We start from the raw sequence: 26,480 nt of genomic DNA on the forward strand, positions 1-26,480 counted from the left end.
AATGTTTTATGAGGCCATAGACGTGTCGCCGCGTCAATGAACTGGTTGACATTGAACCTGATTTGTTGAAGCAAATTTTGATGACAAGCGAGGCCCATTTCACACTCTCTGGTGGCGTTAATAAGCCAACTTACTGCATGTGAGGGGAGGGGGTCGGAAAATCCACACGAGATCCATGAATGCAAATGCCATTGTATGCATGTATTGTATGAATGTGACTGTTTGGACCACACACCTCAAAAACGGCACGTTTTGTTTTTGTAATTGATGTTGTATTCAAAATCTAGTACAAATAAATTGCATAGAACCAAATTGAATAAAAATATCTCATATACAGAAATCGGTTTTTTTTTCAGTCATTCAATACCGACATAAAAGATGGTGCTCCCGTTATTTATTGTAATTGATTTGATTACCCTGATACATACCTTCAGGAAATCGGCCATTTGTGTTTTGATTTCAGTTTGTGTAGTCGGCAATTCAATTTGTTTTTTAATTTGTTTAATTCGAACATCTAATGCATTTATTTCATTATGAAGTTGTTCAACGGTTGTCCTAAATAGACATAGTTAAACAATTATCAATAATTCTTTTTAAAACTGTAAATACAATTATTTCAAAAAGCTGGAGCACATATACAATTTTTACTAAGATCTAAATTTACGCTCGAAAATAATAAGAGAGAGCGAGAAACATATTTTTAGTGACACAGCTACGCATAGTAATAATGGAATTCAAAGCGTTGCTTTTGTAAAATGTATGTTTATGAATTTAAACAACAGCTGATTACTGAATTTAGCAGTTAAATATTAGTCAACTGAGTTTTAAAAAAAGTTTCTATAATTTTTGATTTGACTAAACTGTCTCTCGTCTCGATAATGCTATGCTACCTTAAGTAATTTAAAAAAAAAATAAGTAGGTGGAATAAAATAAAATTTTTAAAGCTTTTGTAAATACAAAACATACTTAGAAGCTTCTTCTAATAATCTCATATCATCTGGAAAATGTAATAAGTCTTTGTTTTTCTTTTCTGCTTGCTGGAAACAAAACAATATTAAATATTTATAAAAGATAATTAATTTAACAATATAAATTTAATTAATATTTACCATCGCTACAAAATGTATTAAGTTCATATTTGGTTTGTTCGCTCGTATATCGGTAATTTTTTGCAAAGAAGTTAATCGTACTCCAGCGGCATTTCCAGCATAACCACCCTGGATTCAAAATAAAATCAGTTGCAGTAATACCTAATACCTTAAAATGTGAAAATAACGGGATACCAGGATATCAAAAATGTCATTGTATGAATTTCAGAAAGCTTTGCACGGCGTAAGATAGAATGTGACTAAAAATGGAGGTGAAATATTAACTAGTGCCGAAAAGGAAATTAAAATCTTATTATCTTTGGGGTGATATTACGTTTTATTTTATTAAACTTTTTTATAAGGTAGTTTCAAAAAAAGGTAGTTTAGTACGGAATTGGCTGCAATCCTTTGCAGAAGAAATTTGAATTTATAATATTTTAGTAAACTAAAGACATTTTAACCTACGATCTGTTATCCATACAATGACCTTTCTTATATAATATAAGTTATATTGGGATCTTAGTATGTAATTTAAGTTGTAATATACCGAGTTTAAAAAGTTGCCAGCAACTACGACCATGTACAATACTTCTTGCAATCGTTTATTTGTCATTAAATCTGAAAAAATAAAAACAAAATACTCAGTTTATAAAGTTATAAAATCAAAATTTTTAAATATGGAGGAAAGAAATAAGGAGAATCATTTCTGTATACAAAATGTGTTCACGAAAATCAAAAGTAGAAAATTGGTGGCGCTGCTGTAGCAAAAATGTAAGATTTAAAAGACAGTAATAAGATTAAGATAAAGATCTAAACAAGTTGATAGAGAAGTTCACATCAAACACAAAGTAATAAGAGTAAGATTTAAACAAGTTGTTGGAGAAGGATAGATAAGTTCATATCAAGTACCTTTTGCTACACAAGCGCCATTCTGGTCAATTTTATCACCGCTTATTTTACTTTTAATTTGGACACACTTTTAGTCTGATCCCTATCAAAGATTGCCCTCCTTGTTTTAAAGTATACTCGAATTCAAAAAACTATTGATAACACTGAAGTCATTTTTGTCAATTCGTAGTATTTCGTTCTTAAAAAGCACAAAGTTTTAAAAGATCTGATAGTAAGCTAAAATTTCTAAACATGGCTACTTAAAGATTTTTTCTTTTTTTTCGGCTTAGAATTGCTTTACCTAACCACCATTTTTCCGTTGTTCACTACTTTTGAGAGACTTTGTTTCAATTCAAAAATTAATTTCAACGTTACAGGATACATTTTTGTTTTTTTTGTTCTTTTACGGTAACTTGTATTTATATTTTGTAAACCTCAAACTTGGGGCGCAATACAGGTTGATCCCAAACCTCCGCCCTTCGCACGAGCTTGGCTAGGATAGAAATATATCTTTTCTAAAATTCAGTTTAATGTTATTTATTAAAACGATTCTTTACCTTGAGCTGCTACAATCATTGCACTAATACTTGGTTCCAAATAGCTCATATTGGCTGCAAACTCCTCTTTCAACAGCATACTTTCTATTCTCAATTTATAACTAAAAAAATTATTAAAATTATTTACGAAGATAAGAAATGTTTAAGTAGATATAAAAATATTATAAGCTAGAGATAGCAAGGTTTTAGACGCTAAGAGAACAACGAAAACAAATATAATCAATTTTATCAAAAAGTGCTATAATAGGCTATTGTCCACTAAGAATAAATCGGTTGGATAAAAGTTTCTAATGATTAATCATGATATGTAGATAACAAAACACAAAATTATTTTTCATAAAAAATAAGGATTATTATTTTTTTTATAAAATAATTTTAGTAAACTTAGGCATTCAGTCACGTGGCAGCAAATACTAATCAGAAAGTATTACTTCACGTCATGACAAATGCTATGTAAACAACATTACATTTTAATAGACCTTTTCATTTTAAAAAGTGATTATCTTTTGTTTCGGACAGTTTGTTAAAAGGCGAATATGATAAAATGAATAACAAATATTTTGAATCTTTTTTCCAACTTATTAGTGTATACCCGAAACAATAATGAATCGTAATTGAAATGAAAAGGTATATAGACCGAAGCAGGTTACTTCGATTACTAACTAAGCAGGTTAAATGCTTAAACTTGCAAACACAAAAATGATTGTATGTGAAGTAGTGATGCCATTCAAGACAGTGTCATGGCGTTTAGATATTTTTAACAAAGTAAATTTGAATTGGTTTTTGAAAATGCAAAATAAGTACATGCAAAATAAATACATAATGCAAAGAGTTTTTTTTTAATAGTACTTTTTTGGTGTAATTCAGATACTAATGTAGGTTAGGTTATATTGGCTGTCCACTAAGGCCACACTTAGGCTATAGAGCCCATTGTGATACCATATATGTGTTTTACCACCTTTCCGCTGATAATTTCATTTATCAGCTTCTCAATTTCAGAGGCTGAGCGCACCTCCTTCATGCATATGCCATGCACTATACCAGCCCATCACAACTATTAATTAAATTAATTTTGTTGCGACGGCGAAATCGAACCCGCTACCCTAAGCATATCGGGGACGTAATTGGTTACGCCTTAAACAACTGAGCTAATAGGGCGACAGATACTAATGTAACGTATAAACCAATTTTAAAATTTAGGACAAAAAGATTTGCCGAAGAGTTTGAAATGGTGGCGTATACGACACCTTTCCGAAACTTTGCTGTCTCTGACTTATGTGTGTATGTTTTTTTACTAACTTAGGCACTTGTATTAATTGTAATAAAAATTTTTCAGCATTTCCAAGTTTATTAAAATCACCATTAAATGATTTGAGCATATCTAGTTCATCAACTTCTGGTAAAATTTTTAATAAACCTCTAAGTTTTTCGGCACCAATTTCATCATGTTCACCATCCCGAATTAATTGTATTATATCATCGTTAGAACTTCGAAATTGTTTTAAGAATATATTTACATTTAAGCTACGTTTACCATCCAATAAGGTTATCTGTAATGAATAATTTTTAATGGTAATATAAAAAATTAAGTTGTAAAATTTGGAAGTCGATTGCTACAGTATGCTCTTTGACCTAGATATCAAGACCTTTGATGTAGATCCTTGATTAGTTAATCATTCAATTATACTCCAATCATTTTAGGATTTCGTCTCGAAGTCTAACGGAATAAGCTGAATTTTGTACAAACTTTCATTTTGATAGTACAAATGTTATCTCAAAAGTGTATACAAGTTTAAAGGTTGCAAAAATCATTTTTTTGATAATATATATCTCGTTTCCTTTGCCTCAATCAATCGTATTTACATTTACTATAAAAATTGTAGAGGATAAAATTCTCTGCAAAGGCTGAAATTTTTTTTGTACGTTTAACCGTTTTTGAAATAGAGGGCACAGAAGATGGAACGCTCAGCTTAACGTACTTCAGTACTGGGTCAATATTTATAAATATAAGATATTAAATAATTATATATATAGTATTTCATGAATAATTAAGTAAAAAGAACCGTATATTAGACACGGTCAACCGTGAATCCCAGTCTATTATGCGGTTTTTTTACTTAATTATTCAATAACTACTACTTAAATAATTATTTAATACCTTATATTTATAAATATTGGCTCTGCACTGAAGTACGTTTAGCCGAGAGCGCCATTTTCTGCGTCTTTCTATTTAAAAAACGGTTCAACGTACAAAAAAAATTTTAGACAAAATTCGTAGAGAATTTTATCTTCTACAAATTGTATAATAATTAATGTAAATACGATTGAAGGCAAAGCAAACTAGATATTATCAAAAAACTGATTTTTGCGACCTTGAATATATAAGGATGCGCACACGTGACCGTATGTCACTTTTGAGACAAGATTTGTACTATCAAAATAAAGGTTTGTACAAAAATTCAGCTTATTCCGTTACATTCCGAGGTTGACCAATTTTTTTTTGACTAAGATGGTCGGGTTATTATAGCAAAAATCATACTGATGCGATTCCCAGTCTTAATTTATTTTTACCTCATTATTATCTTTTCTTATTTTACGATCGGAATTATCAGTATGATCACGACCACCTAGCCGTGGTGATGAATTACAAGATGAAGATGGAGGGATTTGTTGACAAAATAAACCTTCCATTTCTGACCAATCCATGTCGGCCATTGGTGAATGCTGATGTGAATTTGCGACCAATGACCAAATATTATGTTTACCCACAACCTTATTACTTGGTATTTTGTTCCAATTAATAGTTTTCATCTTATTTTTTGGCATTGGTATATCTTGTTGTGGTAACTTTTCACCATTATTGTCAAACATTTCATTTTGTATTTGCGAACCAGATGAATTCACAGTTAATAACGTTGGTTTTGTATGACTTTTTGATACCGTTGAAGATGATAAAGGTGGGCCTAAAACTGGCGGTGGTGGAGGCGGTGGGCATAAACCACCTGGTGGGGGTGGTGGTGGAGGTGGTAAAATATTTGACATTGGTGGTGGTGGAGGAGGAACAAATCCTCCACCACCACTTGGAGGTATAGGAGGAGGTGGTGGTGGTCCTGATTGAGAGGTTGGTGAAGTACTATTTAATGATTGTTTGCGGCTTGGACTAGATTCTGATCCACGGTGACAATAATTGCAGCTATTAAAGAATTTCGTTGTTTGTAAACTTGGTGCTCGTAGTAGTCGTGCAGCATCTTCTCGTGTTTCTAACAGTGTTGCTCTATGTACAAGGCGTTCAGCAGTATCCCATATTATATCGCTGACTGCTTCTTTGGGATCGACACGAAGTAAATGTTGGAGTATACTTAAAAATGGTATTTCTTGTGGTGTTTCGGCTACCTACAATTTAAAAAATTTTGTTTTTGTAAAATGAGAAAGGTTCTAAATTTTTTATTTAAATCAATTGATATCAATAAAGCTTAGAAATTCGATCTTCGATTTTCGATAATGCCCGATTCGATAATTTAAATTTAAGTTGCCCAGCGAAGCGGGTAGTTCACAGCTAGTAATATATATAACAACAAATCTTGATGGAATGCGATTTATAAACAATGCAATTTTTTCATTTACTGGTGGTAATGGAAATATAACGATGGTTTTGTTTGGAACATAAAAAAAATTGATAGGTAGGTAATTACAATCTAATATAAATAAAACAGAGCACTCTGGAAATTTTACAAAAGAATCACGTAGAAGTCAAGGAAAGGTTAGCAATAATAACATACATAGGCACTGGCAAACAGAATGATTCTTCTCATTTGCAGAATATATATGGGAAAATTTTTTTGACCACTTAAAAAAAAAGATACAGGGTGGGTATAATGGCTAATAGCTCGTTCTATAGTTAACCAAAAAAAAAAAAATAAATAAAAATAAAAATAATAATAATAATAATAATAATAATAATAATAATGATAACTTAAACAGAAGTTGCAGAGTTTGATGGGGGGACATCATGTTCTGACATCAGATTTGACCTAGTTCTTCGGATTTCTTTAATAGCCAATTTAGACCCTAAACGGTAAGAGATATAATGATACTTTAAATTTTTCATCTAAATTATTTTTTCGAAAATCGTCAGTTTTCGGAGGAAATTCGACCTAAAAATATGCCATTATTGAGTTTAATCGAAAGAAAACACGCTAACTACGGCAAAAGTTGTCAAGAGAAACAGAAAACATTCGTTTGAGCCCATGACTCTGAACTATAATTATCGATAAACTTAAAGCGTATTTTCTTTCGATTAAATGCAATAATGACATTTTTTTAAGTTGCATTTTCTCCGAAAGCTAACATTTTCCAAAAAAATGTTTTAAAGAAAAATTGTTAGGTTTTTTATGAGTATTATTTTATCTCTTACCGTCTAGAATCTAAAATGGCTAAAGGAATGGCTAAAATGGAATCTAAAGTAACCCGAAGAACTAGAGCCAATCTGATATTAGAACATGATGTCCTCCATTAAACTGTGCAACTTCTGTTTAAGGTATTTTTTGATTGGTTTACTATAAAACGAGTATGTATTAAATTCTAACACACCTTGTATAGGGTACAAAAAAGAATGAAAAATTTTCTAGTGTTTATAGTTTTTTTTTTGTTTTTAAAAAATGTTTTAGTTACTTACTTGTCTAAGAATGGCGTAAAATACATCCAAATGTGAATTGAGATCAACGCCATGGGGTCCCTGGAGTGTTTGAGTTTCATCACTTTCACGTTGCTCATCAAATACATCCAATTGTACAGCTAACTCCGGATGTTTGACTGCGATACGCCTGTAGAATATCAATAATATATTTTTGTTTAATTAATATGATATAATACATTTTATTTATTAGTATTACAATGTTAATGCTCAATGCCATAAAAAGTCAACAAATTAACTACTATGACCATAAATGTACTTAATTGTTTTTAAATGTAATATTGTGATCATTTATTTATAATTCACAATATTTTTAAGGTGTGGAAAATTTAGAAAATTTTTTTAATTATATGTATTTCTTGCAAATTATTCATTTATCTTAAAAATATGGCTATAAAAAATTTGAATGAAAATCTACCAAAATTATTTAAATAATCTCATATACACTCGAATTACATTAAAATAAAATTATATTTAAATCATTCCAATAGGCACGTATGAGCAGTGCCACATTTACAACTGTTTTGGCCAGTGGATTTTTGGCGAACATTCCCTTAAACAACCCCTTTTGAGCAAAAATTTACCAACTTCGTTCCACTTCCCTTCCATTTATCCACTTTTTCTTTTTAGTCCGCGTAAATTTACCTCTTTGACTACAAAATTTTTTTTAAAATTTGGAAATAAAAAAAAGTTACGTTTTATTGTGTGTAGCCTTTTTGGCGGAAGTCTCTAGGCGACCGCCTAGTTTGTCTAATTGCTAAATTAGACAGCACTGCGAATGAAATTTCTTAATGAAACTAGTCAAAATGGATTCACAGATGCTAAAAATGAATATTTCCGTCAAAATTCAATTTTTTTGTAATTGCAATTATACTTTCTTTGTTTCGTACAAGGAAGTGAAAAAATTAAAGGAAGGCATATTCCACAGGGAGGCTACCATGGTAATGCAAAAGGGCAAAAACAAGACCCAGTTCATATTTTTTGAATAATTTTTCCAAAGAAAAAATTTATTTCTATAACCACTTTTGAGAAACAGGGGATATGGTAAACATATGGATTTTAAACAAGAATTATTATTTCTGGGAAATTGATTTTGAATCCACTAATTTTGGGTCAAACGTTTCATTTTTGATATTATTATTTAACTAACATTAACCTTAGTGCGAAATATCGATACCGGGGTCCTACCATCGTTCTAGAGGTACGTAAAATTTAACCACAAATTTGAAAAGTATGACCAAAAATAAGTATAATTCCATATTTGGTTTATTAGAAATTTGATATAATTTGGATGTGATAGAGCAAAATTCAATTTTTTTGTTTGACTCAACAACTTTTTATTTTAGATGTTATGTTTTACCTAACATTCACCTTTATGCGAAATATAGGTACCAGGACTCCACTATCTTCCAAACTTATACAGGTAGGTTAAATTTGACCACAAATTTGAAAATTATGACCCCAAATTAGTATAATTCCATATTTGGTTTATTAAAATTGAATATAATTTGGATGTGAGAGAGCAAAAGTCAATTTTTTGGATTTTGATGACGCCATAAAGTACTTTATGACTAAAAAATTTGTTATATTAATTCCAGAATTTGTGGTAAAATTACCAAAGAAATTTTTTACAGTGTACGAATAAGTTATTTTTATAACAATGAAATGAAAATTTAATTGTATTTGACGTGATAATATACACATTTCTTGCACATTTCCTAAGTAAATGACCTGAAGTTCTATATGATTCGAATAATAATAAAAAACTTATGTACTTACCTCAAATTGTTAATGACAGGCAATAAATTAACTCCTATAACATAATAATTGAATGAAAACCATATTAGTTATATATTATATTAAAGACAAAAATAAAATAAATGTTTATATAAAAACAATATATAAATACTTCTCAATTACCTACCTATAAATTCATTACGTAATCGAACTCGATCACTAAGACGTGGTGTTGAAATTATAACGCAATTAATAAATGCGATAAGTGCTGTTTGGTAATCTATTGCTACATCTTTTTTTAATTCATTTACTATCATTTGTAATCGATAACGTTCGCCTTTTAGTTTCTGAAAAGTAAAGTAAGTAATATGATAATATTTATTATGGAAAAATAGGTAAATAACTAGTAATAGTTTAATCAATAAACGATGAAAATGCAAAGAAAAACAATTTTAACTAGACCGGCATTAGGCTTTTGTCCTAAATTTGAAAAATTGGTTTATACGTTACATTAGTATCTGATTTACATCAAGAAAGTATTATTTAAAAAAAAATACTATTTAGGTACTTTATGCATTTTGTATTTTAAAAAAACAATTCAAATTTACTTCTAAAACAGTGTAGAGTGTTATAGCGTCTTGAATGACATCAAATCGTGACATACAATCATTTTTGTATATGCAATTTTGTATAACAAGTATTTGCAAGTTTACATGTTTTTGTATATGTAAGCTTACATAGAATTTCATATGGCGTGACGTAGTACCTTCAAAGTACATCTGATTGGTGTTTGCCGTCACGTGACCGTATGTATAATTTTAAAAAATTTATTTAAAAAAAAAAAAATAATAATCCTTATATTTTTTAAATTAATTTTGTGTTTTGCTATCTACATATCATGATTAATCATTAGAAACTTTTATTCAACCGATTTATTGTTATTGGACAAAAGCCTATTAAACATAAATCGAAAGAACTAGTAATTTTGTTCTTCACGGTGTCGCGAACAAAGTTGAAAATATTTGGACAGTGGCGAATTTTTAATTTCTTTATAAACATTTTTAAATGATTTAGTGCGAGTATTTGATAAAAATGAGAAAATTTGATGCCAAAAGAGCACTAAGTTTACTTCATGATAAAAGGATGAAATTCGATGCATATTCTGAACAAGTTTGAATATGTCTTAGGTAATCCTGCAAGTAAGCTTTGATTGTTATTTCAAAGTTACAATGTTTATACCTACTGTGAAGGGAAAAAAAGGGTGAGAATATCCCTTTTAAGAAATTTTCAAGCTATCCTGAAAAATTGCTATTAGTCATTTGGGGTCCTAATTAGCTATTAGTCGAAGAAATGAGCTAGCTATTCGAACTAAGTTTATGATACTGAATGATTATTGACCCCATACGGCCATTTTGTTAACTTTAGAAAAAAATCAATCATTTAATTTCTTCTGACCCATCTCCCATCCTTTACAGGGACTCGAAGTGGGGAATAAAAGAAAAAAGAAAAAATTGCAGACACAAATACCATCTAGAGGATTTCCGAGTTTGCTACAGTTCTTTTTGTGGAAAGAAAAGGCCCAAAATATTTGCGCCTCCGATTTTGATGTTTCTCATTTTAAATAATATACATTTAATTTCTTCAAGATCGGAACTGTTTTATTGTTATTGAGGATTAGGAGATAAAAACCTTTATTTATTCAACTATAAGTAGATAAATATTAATAGTCACGATATGTATAAAAAATTGAAAGTCATAGGGTGGTTCCATTATAATGCGAATTTTTGTGATTAATGTTTTCATTTTTGAGGGTCAATTTATGAGGGTCTTTTTAATAACGTTTTTTCTTATATAAGGTTAAGAAAAAAATGACCAGTCATTAATTTTGGCAAATTGAAAGAATAATAATTAATTTTTTCTTCTCAAAATTTGAAAAGTATGAAAAAAGTGTAGGTACATTGGACTACAGAATATTCACTCAAGTTGTCTTACTTCCTTAAGTAATTACTTAATTCCAATAAGAGTGGTCACTATTTTGAATTTTGAGATATTCCCGTTTTGGAGATATAAAAAAAAATAATTAATAATTTTTTTTCTTTCTGAAATCGTATAGGTACTGATTTTTTGAAAAATAAAAAAGTCTGTTATCAGGTCAACTTTTATGATTAAGCAAGAGGCAAGAATTTTATTGAAAGATTAAGATCAATACTTGGTGTATAAAAAAGACCGAAACCAAGACTAAATGTGCATGACAAAGGTCTTCAAGTGTTTGTTTTGGACGACGTGAGATCGTCTAACGGCGACCTCACCGTTTTGTCGAGCATCAGGTAAAATAGAAATTTCATTTGTGATTCAATTATTAAAATAATAAATAATCACGAAATCCTTATTTATGAATTTTAGAGTTTCGGTGCAACGGGCAACTACAAATGCTCTGGGTCCTATGAAAAAACACGCTGCCTTATTTTTACCAAAAATAGATTATTATTGACTAATCAAAATGAAAATTGAAATATAATTAATTTGAATAAATATAATAAATGAATCCGTGCGTGATGGCCAAAATTGAAATAATTCCAAGCACGATTTTCGATATGGCTGCATTTCGAAATATGGACAGACGAACGAAAGTGGCTGATCGCTATTAATCTGCCCATGTTTCGCGATGCAATTCTATTTAATAGCAATAATGTAAACAATATGTAGCCAATGACATATAGATAAGACAAGAACACAGGGGAATTCACTGGCAGTCTTTTTTCTCATTCATCATATCGCAAGTTTTGGACCCTGGCGTTCTCTAGTTGTATAAACTCTTTGGTATACTATGAATTGTCATAACAGATACGTCATGAATAATGTCCAAGGTACCCCTTAGAAAAAATCGAAAAAATCGCGAAAAATTTATAGTTTCGGAATTCGATAAAATTCAGTTTATAAGGTAATTTTGACCCAAAAAATGCAAAAATCGTACTCATTTAACGATTAATCGAATAGTTTCTGAGAAAATCGTTATTTCAGATCGATTTTCGGCGTTAAATCGAAAACTGCTCGCCAAATCGTTAACTGAGTACGATTTTTGGAATTTTTGGGTCAAAATTACCTTATAAACTGATTTTTATCGAAATACGAGACATACAATTTTTTTCGATTTTTTGCAATTTTTTGAAGGGGTACCCCTTAGAAAAAATCGAAAAAATCGCGAAAAATTTATAGTTTCGGAATTCGATAAAATTCAGTTTATAAGGTAATTTTGACCCAAAAAATGCAAAAATCATACTCATTTAACGATTGGTTGAATAGTTTCTGAGAAAATTGATATCTCAGATCGATTTTTGGTGTTAAATCGAAAACTGCTCTCCCAATCGTTAAATGAGTACGATTTTTGGAATTTTTGGGTCAAAATTACCTTATAAACTGATTTTTATCGAAATACGAGAAATACAATTTTTTTCGATTTTTTGCAATTTTTTGAAGGGGTACCCCTTAGAAAAAATCGAAAAAATCGCGAAAAATTTATAGTTTCGGAATTCGATAAAATTCAGTTTATAAGGTAATTTTGACCCAAAAAATGCAAAAATCGTACTCATTTAACGATTAATCGAATAGTTTCTGAGAAAATCGTTATTTCAGATCGATTTTCGGCGTTAAATCGAAAACTGCTCGCCAAATCGTTAACTGAGTACGATTTTTGGAATTTTTGGGTCAAAATTACCTTATAAACTGATTTTTATCGAAATACGAGACATACAATTTTTTTCGATTTTTTGCAATTTTTTGAAGGGGTACCCCTTAGAAAAAATCGAAAAAATCGCGAAAAATTTATAGTTTCGGAATTCGATAAAATTCAGTTTATAAGGTAATTTTGACCCAAAAAATGCAAAAATCGTACTCATTTAACGATTAATCGAATAGTTTCTGAGAAAATCGTTATTTCAGATCGATTTTCGGCGTTAAATCGAAAACTGCTCGCCCAATCGTTAAATGAGTACGATTTTTGGAATTTTTGGGTCAAAATTACCTTATAAACTGATTTTTATCGAAATACGAGACATACAATTTTTTTCGATTTTTTGCAATTTTTTGAAGGGGTACCCCTTAGAAAAAATCGAAAAAATCGAGAAAAATTTATAGTTTCGGAATTCGATAAAATTCAGTTTATAAGGTAATTTTGACCCAAAAAATGCAAAAATCATACTCATTTAACGATTGGTTGAATAGTTTCTGAGAAAATTGATATCTCAGATCGATTTTTGGTGTTAAATCGAAAACTGCTCGCCCAATCGTTAAATGAGTACGATTTTTAGGGACCAAAAAAATGATTCCTATACTAAAATATTTACATTTAAAAGTGTTTTGCAATAAATATACCCCTTCAAATAATTGCAAAAAATCGAAAAAATTTGTATGTCTCGTATTTCGATAAAAATCAGTTTATAAGGTAATTTTGAAAATTTTCAAAATTACCTTATAAACTGATTTTTATCGAAATACGAGACATACAATTTTTTTCGATTTTTTGCAATTATTTGAAGGGGTATATTTATTGCAAAACACTTTTAAATGTAAATATTTTAGTATAGGAATCATTTTTTTGGTCCCTACAATCAATTTGACGTGTTTTTGATACATCGAAAAATTTACTGGAAGTGTCTATTGCCTTGGTGCTCGTACTATCTTAAAAACATTAAACTTATTTAAATATAAGTAGTTACGTAGTTACCTGATAATGTTCTAATGTTTCTAAAGCTCTTGCATATCCTTGTTCATTATAGACACAAAGAGCTGATAATAATTCGAATACTTGTTTTTTCACTATGTTGTTTGAAGTATCTAAAGCACCAGCTAATTTTGCTATATATTCTGGATTCTCAACAATATAATCTAAACCAATTCGTGAGTCCATTGTGTTGTTATTCTTTCCTCCACTACCAATTTCCATGTTATATGTTGATGATTTTGAATTTTGTGTTGTATTGTCTCACATTATCTGTAAAAGAAATAAACTAATTAAACAAAACAAAAGGTTATTATTTTTATTTCATAGAAAGCATGTACAATATATTTTACGAATACCAATATTCGTTTTACCTAAGTGGTTTTGAGTTAGCTTTTTCCATTAAAAAAAAATCTTAAATTCTTAAAAAATGATAATTAAGGACTAAATATTGTGAAACATTATTACTTAAAGACATTATCGTAAGAATCACTGAACAATGAAATCATTTACAGAAGGTAACGATCCCATGTGGACAGTATAGTGATATAGATAATGAAATTCTTATACGTCTTTCGATTCAAATTTGTATACATAGTATTTGTTACTAAAGGCGAGATTTGGTTTTTTTTTCAAGATATCTAACCAGTTAAAATTTCATGACATGGGGATTTATGACCCCCACTTGTACGAGGACTTGTATGGAAGACGATGAAACCTCCATGCACGTTATTTGCACCTGCAGAAACCTGTAGGGTATCAGGTTTAGAATATTTGGGTCCGAAACCTTGCATCTATCAATCCTGAGAGTAGAAGATGTGCGCTTTTTGCGTGGCGTCTGAACTTTATAGAAACCTATAGCTTCATCTGCTTAAAGCAGCATTTCTTACCCCGAATCTCGCCTTCGATTGATAGGTGCGGTTCTCAAGGAGGGCATAGAGGACCCCTTGATGTAGGTGATAGGGATCCGTTTGCAGTAGCCCTCAATGTTTTATTATTTTATTTTTAACCAGTTAAAATAAAAAACGATTTTTCTCTAGATATAGCTAAGCGGTATAAACCTTTCAGTTTGATAATTAAACCGTGGGACACCACAGTTTGTTATTAAATGATGAATACATACTTGAAACTTCGTGAGTGGCTTTGTTTCGACGAGCCTACCAAATTTTTCTAGGACCACTTGTCTTTTCGAATAAAAAAACGTAGTGAAAAGTTTGGTAGACTCGTCAAAAGGAAGCCCCTCACGAAGTTTCAAGTATGTATTTATAATTTAAAAAACCCGTGGTGTCCCACAGTCTAAATAAAGTGGAATAAAAATATTTCTATGGTGCGAAGTTTGTAGAGGAGTATCTTGTAAAAATTTTACAACAAAAGTGAATAAAAAATGCATTTATATAAATTGAAACTATATCAAACCAATATTAATATAAATAAAATAAAAAAAAGAAACAACATCAGAAAGGAATAATTTAAATAAAGTAAACAATAGAAAAAGAAACCAAACATGAAATTTCCTTCCACTATGTCAAACACATCATCAAGCACGGTAAGATAAAAACTTAAAAGTTAAATATTTATAATAATGTAGGTAGAATGAAATTCTTATTTCACTACAAGTTTTTATGTTGCCTTCACCATGAAGATAAAACTTCTATTTTTACTTTCGATTGTTCTTGTGTAGAAAATGAAAAAAAGGTCGTAACATGAACTTTTGATTTCATATAGTTTCTTAACAAAGTTTCTTTTTTATTCTTTTGTACAATTAAAAAAAAATTGGCGTTTCATTTAAGAGTTCAATGTTGGTCTCCGATCTAACCTAGCGGAGTCATGGTTGGGGTTCGAATTTTATTTCAATAGAGGAAGATGGTCTACAATAAACCTCCTAAGAAAAAATGTAATTTATAGCCAAACTATTCGCGATATGTATAACGTCAAAATATCTTTGGTTTCTTTATTGGTTGAGTTGCAATATTGGCATGTCAATTTCTTGTGATTTGTTCAAATTTTTAGAACTATTCAATATTTCTCAAAGGGGACTGACCTAGTAAGAAAAGGTGGGTAAAATGATCCAATTGCATTTTTTCCAAACAGTTCACATAAAATATGAATTGTTTTTTTAAGCTGCATCAACGATTAGCATGAAAACAAAAATCACTGGTAAAATCATCAACACATTCAAGACCTGCCACAAGTTGGTGGATCATTTTACCTCATATAATTTTTCACACTAAATTGAGATCATTTTAACGTATATAAAGGGGATCATTTTATTCTGATCTTAAAACTTATTCTACGGCCATAAAAAAATGGGTTACAATATTATTCAAAGTCAACACAAGTCAAGAGTAAAACAACTAGCCGGCGAAAACTAATACAAAAAAGAAATTTTACGTTAAAATTTGGCTTACCATAGATCATAAGCACTGAAATTAATATTTTTGCTACGAAACACAAAATAACTATACAACGCCATAAGTCTTTGTCGAACGATTAATTTGATCACGTAGAAACCATCTATCGATAAATATACTAGATGTCTTTAATGGTTCACTTAAACAACGAGATAACATTTTACCCTGAGGGATCATTATAGACCCCTTTCTCCTACATAGTTAAATATTGAAAGAATTATTCTAGAGTTCTTTACGAACATCGTGTACCAATATTAAAATGAAGAAAGTAAAAATACTAATCGAATGCGCTACATATTCGAGATGTCGTCTTTGAGGAAAACTCTATTTTCTATTTAAATAAAAAGAGTATTTAAATAATTAATGACGTTAATTTTTATCTCGCGTTTAATCTATTAATTTTGAGAATTATTTAATTTTGTTTGGCAATTACGTTTAATTTTTGTTTGTTTGGTATACTCACAAGAAAATTAGTTTCCAAAATAATATACCCTCAAACCATGGTATTAATATTATGGAATTGATATTAATTGCAAGTATAATTAGAGAAATCAATAATTTCGCTATTAATCAGTGTCCGATTATGAATTTATGTCAAAGAATATTAATAAATATAACTTTACATTAATTAGTGTTCGTATTAATTATTTTATAAAAAATAATAATGTAATAAATCAAATTTTTATATCCTTCATACATTTCATGAGAATTAGAATGATGGTAAAGTATCTTGTCTTATAGTTACTTAATCTATCTGTCTGAGCTCTATGAATCAACTTGAAATAACCACAAAATATAATTATTTCAATTTTCAATGGTTTTCAAGTCAATCAATTCTTGTTTGAGAAGTAATTTGGGGTTAGGGAGAGTCAGAGTCATTTGGTGATTGTCAATAGAGAAGACCCATTAATGAACAAAGCTTTAACGTGACAAGTTATTCAGTTAATGGAGAGTAGAAGACTCAAATTTATGGTGGAGAAAGAAAACTGAAGCCATACTACTAACAAACACAATAGAAAATAGCTCCATTTACAGTTCCTTGTTAAAGGCACGAGAATAGCACCTGCTAACTCAGTATGATACGTTGGCTTAAAGTGTGGTTGGACTCAAAACTCGCGTCTACGTAGCATATCATAAAAACTGAAAAAGGATCCGAAAGGAGCCGAAGAAGGGCATCAACAGCGAGTTTGGGGGGGGGGGGGTGATGGAGAGACAAAATTTATAGTTGTAAATTGTAGAATATAAAAGTTCTAAAAGTAAAAAAATTCAACTCGAGGGATTCGCAAAGGCTTAACATGATGCAGAATTCCGCTTACAAAATACTAAATTATTACCGTTTTCTAAATATTTTCGAGTCTTTAGGGAGAGCAATTTCTCTCTGTTGCTCTCCTGGTGATGTTCTCGGTGCTGAACATTGGAGTAACCAAAACGTCGAAGCAAAGATTATAGTAACTGTGCAGTCCCACTGACTATGCCATCCCTAGTGTGGAAGATCCAAAGAACTCGAACGGTTGCAATAAGAATCTATAGTGCGTTCAGAAACAACGCCATTATTTTCCGCTTTACGAATTGCAAACGTCCATTGGCATATAAATTTATGCAAAAGAAGTTTGAGTTCATTTCATATTATTATATATAAAATAGCAGTTCTTAAATCGTAGATGAATACAAAGTGCCTCTTATATATTGCCTTGAAAAAAAAATGTATGGTAAAGACAAGTTACAACAAAGATAGAAAATGGACGAATGATTTCCATTTTATTTAGTTGAAAACTTAAATTTTAATTTACTAAAATATAGTATTTATTGATTGAAGCTTTGATTGAATTGTATTAAATATATCTGATATTGAATACAATTAAAGACGTTTAAAATAATATGAAAAAACAAGTATAATTATCCAGGTGTAATATTGTCATTTCTTTTTAATCATTATATTTTTACTATGTATAAGAGATTGTATCATATTTTTATTATACACCTACTTAGAATCATTTATGTGTTACTGTCATTGGTTACTAATAATATACCTCTTTTATAATAATTATGACTTTAAAACATCGTGTAACTTCCATAATTAATCAGGGAAATAAGAGAATATTGCGAAAATTTTGGTTGAGTGAAGATTGGAAACACACAGTGGGGGATCCATCCATATGGGCATGATGTGCTTTAAATAGTTAGTCTATTGTTCCTAATTTTATACTAAACCCCCATCTGATAATTTTTGGAGCCAACATTTTTGGTTGTTTAAAAATTAGTTTCAGTAGATTCCAAAAATCGGGAAAAAAATCCTAGCGAAATCGGTAGAAGAGTACAAATGGAAAACATAATATGAAAATAATTCCGCGATACTCGACTCGATAGTTCATCTCATTGAAGCATGCGACCAAGGACCAAGATTTAACGTTTTTTTTAAATGAGGAACAACTTTCTAATTGAAAGTGTTATGCTATCTCTTATCAATTAGTTGACTATTATAAAAATCAGAATTACTTGTTCTCTTTCAACCTTAATAATTTTTGCCTAAATCAGATTTTTATAGCTGGTGTACTTTAGGCGATTTTCGGAGTTATCGATTAAATTGACGCTCTTTGTATATGCATATACTGGATGCCTTTTTAACCTCGACATTTGCAAAAAAATTTATGAAAGAAATTTGAAAAAATTCTCAATGATTTCCTGTTTAAATAAAAAACATTTCGTCACATTCAACGAAATTTCTTAACAAAACCAAGAGTTCTCGCACAAGAAATCAATAAAATATCTGTTATTTTTTGCTCAGATCACAAAAAATTTACATGAAAAAATTTTTTTCCAGATAAAAGTTAGTTTTCCCATCAAGTACGAATTATCTACAAAAAAATATAGGGTTCCATTTTAAGGGAACCTATCCTCCTAAAAATAAACATGCATTTGGAATTGATCAAAGCATTCAAATTACCAAACTGTTTGGAAAAATTTTCTCTATCTGTAGGACCTATATATGATGGATGCACTTTAAATATATGATTATCAATGTGGTTTTTTCTTCACATTTCTTGATCAATGTGGTCTTAACTTCAAATAAAAGAATTTTTTTTTATATAAATATAGCTTTTTTAAAGTTTGTTACATTTATATTCATGGAAGTAAAAATTCACCTTTAAAGACTATTCAATATACATATATATAACAAAAATTCTATGTTCATTAAGAAGGAATTTCTTTGCTATTTTATTTGTAACATTTTTCATACTACAGTCAATTAAAACAGATTATATTCGACCAACCTCTCAGTTTCTGCAAATAATCTAAACTTTTGGTGACATGTTCTGTGAAAAATATGAAAATTTTAAAAATAATCTTTTTTATATAGAATTCGATACCCAAAAAATGAAAATGATCCAAAAAATTTGAAATTTTTATGATGATTTTATGATCCTTTTGTGAAAAATTCATATCGATTCTCTGTACGATTTAGGATAAATTAACTATCTAAGTTAGTGTTTTTATCAAAAAAAGGTTTTCATTTTTATGCACAGTTCTTAATTTTGGTATGATTTTAAAGCTTAAATCTTGGAGAATATTATTCATAATAGTTTTTTATGTAAACCATTTTTTAACAGCATTTATTACGACTTCTTCATATACCACCGTGTAAAAAGGCAGTTTTAATAATTAATTTCTCGTAAACCGTACAGAGAATCGTCTTGAAATGTCAATTAAATACTGAGTAATGACACACAAAATTTCAGGTTTTTGGCAACACTTTCGTTTTGGTATCGAAACATCTTATATCAGTAACAAAATTATTTAATTTTTAAAATAGTTTTGGAGGTATTTGCAATAATAAGATTTGCTGATTACGATTGAGATCACGTTAGAGCTGTAAACTTTTTTTTACTAAATTCTACGCATCACGACACCAAAATTTATTATGGTTTGCAGAAAGTGAGAGATGAAAACCAAAAATGAGTGTACTATTATTAAAATGTTATTATGCGATTATGATGTTACTTTTGCATCAATGATGATATAAAGATACATATCTTTATAATGTTGAATGAAAGTACACCGTAGTAAGTCGCTTTATATCTAGGTATACTAACTTTAAAAAAAGAGATAGATATGTATCTCTTGTAACAAGTTGTTTTTTTTATTTTACTTTTGATAAGCATTACAAAAAAATTCGTTGCTCAGGAGCTGCGTTAGCTAAGCGAATTTCCTCAGATATTGAAAAAATAATTTATTTTTCTCAAAATCGAATATTGCAATTTTAGTTTTCTGAGAAATTTTATTTCGAAAACTAGGCATCTAGAGAAAAAATATCACAAAAATATGTACTTTTTTGCTAAAAACTGATAAAAAAATACAAAAAGAAAAAATTCAAAATTTTGTATTTTGCGCAGCGCCCCACCCTTTGTTTATCTATCGATTTTTTTCATTAACGAATTTGACCTTTCAAATAACAAAATTAAATTGCGACCATTAGAGAGTTTTCAGACACATAAACAATATACATATACAGGGTGTTTGCTAAGTTGGCAACATATGTAAACTTTTTTTATAAGATTTACGAAATAATATATTTTTTATAAAAAGCTCTGCTTTCAAAAGTATTAACATTAAGCTATTCATTGTTGACATAGAATGTTCAAAAATAAGTTCAATAGGAATGTTAAGGGTCGTTTAGAAATGTAGACCAATAAGGGAAAAGTTAAGGGTCGTTTAGAAATGTAGACAATAAAGGAAACGGTTCAAGAAATCACTCCGGAGATATGTAGGAGTGTATTAAAAGAATTTTGTAAAAGAACATTACAAACTTTATAATAAAAAAGTTTTCCATATGTTGCCAACTTAGCATCCTGTATATATATAAATTTTAACGATGGCCATTTTTGACATCTATTAGGTAGAATCGATAAAAATTTAAACAAATTTTTTCAAAATTCCATCATCAGTACAAAAGCAATAGCTCAGCTCCACTTCGTTCGACAATTCGCTAAAAGAAGTTTTAAAAGTGATTATTATTAGTACGTGGTGAAGACAAGATTAGAAGGAAGTTGTTAGTTATGCTGTCAATGTGCGGTTGCTTTTTGCTAATATCATTTTCAAACCATCTTTCTTATACTTTTAGTTCTTATCAGTGTTTTCAATGTCTTTTTGCACAAATTGTTCAAACAATTTTTGTATACGAAAAAACTTTGTAGAAGTAAATTTTAGTGTATTTGAAAGGAATATAAAGATGTTACAAAGTTCACAGCAAATTTAATATTTTTCGTTTACGTTTTAAAAGTAAATAGTATTATTAATTTTCATTTGGCTGAATAAATTGTAACCATAGTTCTCAAAGGTCAAGAGAATCCTGTTTTAAGGAGTATTTTACCAATGAAAATATCAGGGATCACTTATCAAGATAGTGGGATTACTTCAAACGAAACATGTAAAAAAGTTTCAAGTCCCGTTTTTCAATAATGGCAGGTTAATACAAGTTTTTCTCATAACTTATTTAGTTATTTACAGTCATCATATCCTGAATTTTCGTATTAAAGCCTTGTTGAAACAAGCTCCGTTTAGGTGGGTGTAATCCTTATGGCCTACCCTCTACATCATCAACTTTCCAGACAGTGTTGTATTAATAAAAACAGCAAAAAGTATACTGTAAAGCGACCACAAAAAGAGTATTCAAAATTTTCGAGGAAATTTGATTTCTTGGATAAACAAAAAAAAATATCTAGATTCAAAAAGGGGTTTTTGTAAAATTTTAAATAAGTTTTCACAAGAAAAAGGTTAATTCATTAAGTTGGTTTGGGCCAATATCTGTCATTCAAGCTGGAAAAGATATTATCATTCGATATTAATATAAAACTGGACAATTTCCATTCAAGCATGAATCAGTATTAGTTCGGTTTTTATTTCCAAATGGGAAACTTTCATAGTTTCGTTAAAAGTACTTTTAGGGAAACATTTTCTCAAATTATATTCAAATTAATGTCAACCAAATAATTTGGCTTACGTATAGTAATCAATGAAAGTAGAGACGCCATAACTTCCATACACAGGCTGAAAAGTAATATGCAGAGGTTGTGTGACATATGTATGCAATAGTACTTTTATATTTGGCACTTAGATTTATAAAAAGTGATGTGTATGTTTATGTTATTGATAGCTCGACCCGTGAGGAACTTCGCTCCCGTAGCTACCCTATACCCGTGGCTAAAAACAACAAACAAAAAACTTCGTAGAAAAGTGGTGAAAAAAATCAAAAGTTCTTAAATTAATATTAGGAGAACATGTGTTAAAAATAGTAATTATATAAGGATCAATTTTTGTTGACTTCGAGTTGAGACATAGTTATTGAAATAAATACCACGATACTCGAAATAAAATTGGCCAAAACCGTTGTTCAATAAAAAAATTTTTATTTCGAGTATCGTGGTATTTATTTCAATAACTATAGTAATTATACGTCTAGAGTATTAGGAGAGCATCTGTTAAAACTCTCATGTTTTCCTAATAATGTTTTGAGTATTATATGTCTATAAAGTATTAGGAGAGCATCTGTTAAAACTCTCATGTTTTCCTAATAATGTTTTGAGTATTATATGTCTATAAAGTATCAGTAGAGCATCTGTAAAATCTAACATGTTTGTCTAATAAATTTAGTATTTAAATTTATAATATTTTTTCGTTCAACTTACTTGTCTAGCGTGGTTTTTCCTAAGCGGTACATTTTTAGACCTTGAGTATATTTTTCGTAAAACCTAGACATAATAAGCTTAAAAATTAGGGTTGAATCATGGAATTTGATTAAGTAATAAATAACATAAGGGTTAGGACAGAAAAAAACTTGCTAGAGTAATAATATATAAGATATTATATAGTAAAGACACCATATGATGTAAGAATTAATTATTTTATAAACAGCTGTTTATTTCAATATAAATATATAATCAATAAAATAAAACTTGATATTATTATGAATTACCAGTTGTGTTCATGACCTACTCTATAGGCTAAGTCAGAGCGGCGTCAATATCTTGGTTTTATTTCTTTTGTTCATGGTGCGAGTGACAAATGATAATAATGTTGACGGTAAGGTTTTGTTTTATATTAGTTGTTTGATTTTTAGCGAATTCCCTCTTCAAAAAATATGAGCTACTGGTATATAACGTTGATGGAATTTTCTATAAACTTCCAATGCCGTCTATCGATCCTACATAATTCGACATTTGCACCCGCGAATTTATGGCCACAATTATTATTAGTTCGAAATGAAATTTGATTTTTAAGCTGCTTAATACCGTATATCACTAATAGCCCGAGTGTTATGGAAGAGGGGTAAGTGAGAGCAAGAGAACTGGAGGCTATAACGTGGTGTATTTACTTTTAAGGGCGGGTATCAAGCTAATTATTATATAAATTTGATTTTAGATTTTGACATCTTTATGTGTAATATTTTATTAATTGAATTCACATGAAATACTCTTACATACATACACACACACACACACACACACACACACACATAACATACATATTTTTGAAAATTTATTATTATTAAATTGAGCAAAATTAATTGTGCTCAAATAAAATTAACATAATAATTGCAATTTGTGGAATATATTTAACATATTAATGTTATTTAATTGTACATAATTGAATTTTGTATAAAATATTGTACAAACTGGCTGACTGACTTTACTTATAGTGGTATATTTTAACCTATCCCCACCCCATTCTTAATATTATTATATTTTATAAATAAATTGAATAGTAGATGTATCTATGCGGAAACGAAACACTGAAAATTTGAACAATAAGACGGATTTGAATGCGTTTTCCTGCAATTTTGTGACCTTTTGTGATCTTAATATGCATGTTATAATTGCAATCTAAATTAGATCGTAAATGTACTAAATTCACAATTCGGTTATTCCAAATTTGTTACTCGAGGGCTTTTTGGGGTTTCTGACCACGAATATCAACAGAATTGGTCTCTGAGGTACCTGGTGTCAAGGGTAAATAGGGAATACCATTCACTTTGGGTAACAGTTACCTGAGAGACAGATTTTGTAGCGATATTCGTGTTCAGCGACTCCAAAAACACCCCGAGTAACAAGTTTGGAATAATTTTCATCACTATAAACCGAATTGTGAATTTAGTACATTTACGATCTAATTTAAATTGCAATTATAAAATGTAAATTGCATCTTTTTAATTTTTTATAAATCAATTTAGGTCACGAAATTTCCTGACTCTGTAACGAATCGAATGCAGAAAACCGCATTCAAATCCATCTTACTGTTCAAATTTTTCGAACTTTCTACTGTTTTTAGTGTTTGTTTCCGCGACTAATAGTTACTATCGTATCCCATTTAAGAGCATGTTCCTGCTATGGTAAATAGGTAATGTACTAACTATAATGTAAATTGAAGGTAACAATGTTACTTCTGTTCTTACTATGCATTAATAAATATTTTACTAACAAAACATGCTTTTTGGCAGTAAATTTTCGAAAAAATTTGATTTAACTCACTTCCTTACTAAAAAATAAATAGGTGAATGTATAAAGACATACTAAAATGTAAACTAAAGAAGAAATGAAGAGGCCTCTAAAATTTTCCGGCTTTCATTTTTTAAAATTTTCTTATGCAATTTTTTTCAAAAAATATAGTTTTCATCTTCAGCAAATAGTTGAAGTAAAAAGTGGTATAACTTTACGCTGTACCTGGATAATTGATAACATTGACATGCAATGTAATTATTTTATCAACAGGTATAAATGATTACCGTGCTTCGACGGTAACATCTATATGAAATAATAGGGTTGACCCATGTAATATGATAATTATGAAGGTTTATGGATAATCAATCAAAATCAGACTGACTGAAATATTGGTTATGAATTGATAATGTTCTTCATGCATAATAAGATATCTAGTTTCAAAATTTGTTCATTAAGTTATAAAAAATTCAATATCTGACATCCTCCCATATTTAAGAAATTTAAAAACAGTATGTACATTATTTATGTTTTTGTTTATTATCTTAGGCTAGGTTAGGTTAGGTTAGGTTTTATTGGCTCTCCACGAAGGACACACTTATCAGCTCCTCAATTTTAGAGGCTGAGTGTATCTCCTTTATGCATATACCATGCACTAAACCAGCCCATCACAACTATTAATTTTGTTGCGACGGCGGGAATTGAACCCGCTACCCTAAGCATACTGCGGACGGAATTTGTGGTTACGCCTTAACAAACTGAGCTAATATTGCGACTTTATTAGCTTGCATGCAATACTTTTTTCAATTCTCAATTCAATTAATTCATTCAATTAATATGTAAAAAATTTTTGCAATATCTCTCTAAAAATGCAATATTCGATTTTAAGAAAAATGTGTTATTTTTTCAATCTCTGAGGGACTTCGCTTAGTAAACGCAGCTCCTCCGCTGTGATTTTTTTAACAACGCCGTTACGAACTAAAATAGGTCACAAATTTGATAATTGACTTCCTGAATCGAATGCAAAAAACCCCATCTCGATCTTTACCAACCCTACTTTCGTATCCATATATTTTCTAACCAAGGTATATCAAGGTATTGTCTTAACGTCTATAGATAATTTGAAGATTATTAACTGTGGAAATAAATAGACTCAGAAACATAGCGTAGGCAGGTACTATAGTTGTACGTATAATGAATGCTCAAGCAAACAATAATATATAGGTATTGTTGTTATATTGTTGCATTCAGGATGCAAATTTATTTATTAAATTCAATTTTATACTAAATTAATTTAAATTTATAGAAAACAATGCACTAGAATTTTATTGAATACGTATTATATTCTCTACTCTGTAACTATAGCGTTACATAACGTTACTTCTTAGATAACATTTTCATTACACCTGTTAACTGCAATGTAATGAATGTTTTAGTTAGTTAGGTGATTTTTACCAACAGATGGTGTTTTTTTTATCCCAATTGGATTGTTGAATAAAAAATTCAAATAAATTTGTATATTTTAGACATAGAATATGAGAGGAACGTTTTTAGAAAAAAAATAGCACCACGTTTCTCAGCTCTATTCTTAGCCTGTTAAAAATAGAGAGATTTAATGGGACACACGGTTGGAACTATGTTCTTGTCGTATCCCCTTAAATTATTATAAATCAGCAAACAAAATATAACGTGCGATAAGGAACATAGTTCCAAAATTCGTTAAATTCTGTCGAAAAGTGGGTTTTACCATAGTTTTAACATAGGAACTGCAATTAACAGGCTGGAAATACATTAAAAACAAATGGGTTTATAATAATAGTAATTTAAAAATTAATCAATGTAAGTGTTTCTTTTTGAGTTTGGACCTTGAACTTTAAAAAAACACAACTTATGATCTGAA

At 29.6% G+C, this 26,480-nt stretch overlaps 1 protein-coding gene across 2 annotated transcripts in view; it reads right to left on the reverse strand.

Moving 5' to 3' along the window:
- The window catches only part of LOC123299267 (inverted formin-2), a 68,191-nt gene that overhangs the window by 6,097 nt on the left and 35,614 nt on the right, over nt 1-26,480 (reverse strand). Inside the window, exons 3-13 of one of the 2 annotated variants that reach the window (XM_044881606.1) lie at nt 13,687-13,953; nt 9,151-9,310; nt 9,006-9,039; nt 7,209-7,356; nt 5,105-5,926; nt 3,833-4,083; nt 2,534-2,634; nt 1,636-1,706; nt 1,110-1,217; nt 967-1,037; nt 429-555 (exon numbers count right to left, since the gene is read on the reverse strand). In XM_044881606.1, the coding sequence (XP_044737541.1) occupies nt 429-555; nt 967-1,037; nt 1,110-1,217; nt 1,636-1,706; nt 2,534-2,634; nt 3,833-4,083; nt 5,105-5,926; nt 7,209-7,356; nt 9,006-9,039; nt 9,151-9,310; nt 13,687-13,905 (2,112 nt within the window). In that variant the 5' untranslated portion in view covers nt 13,906-13,953. Of the gene's footprint in view, nt 1-428; nt 556-966; nt 1,038-1,109; nt 1,218-1,635; nt 1,707-2,533; nt 2,635-3,832; nt 4,084-5,104; nt 5,927-7,208; nt 7,357-9,005; nt 9,040-9,150; nt 9,311-13,686; nt 13,961-26,480 lie in introns of those variants that run through there. The other variant, XM_044881604.1, reaches the window with a different exon arrangement.

This window comes from Chrysoperla carnea, chromosome 4, assembly GCF_905475395.1.
Source record: "Chrysoperla carnea chromosome 4, inChrCarn1.1, whole genome shotgun sequence".
Taxonomy (NCBI): Eukaryota; Metazoa; Arthropoda; class Insecta; order Neuroptera; family Chrysopidae; genus Chrysoperla; species Chrysoperla carnea.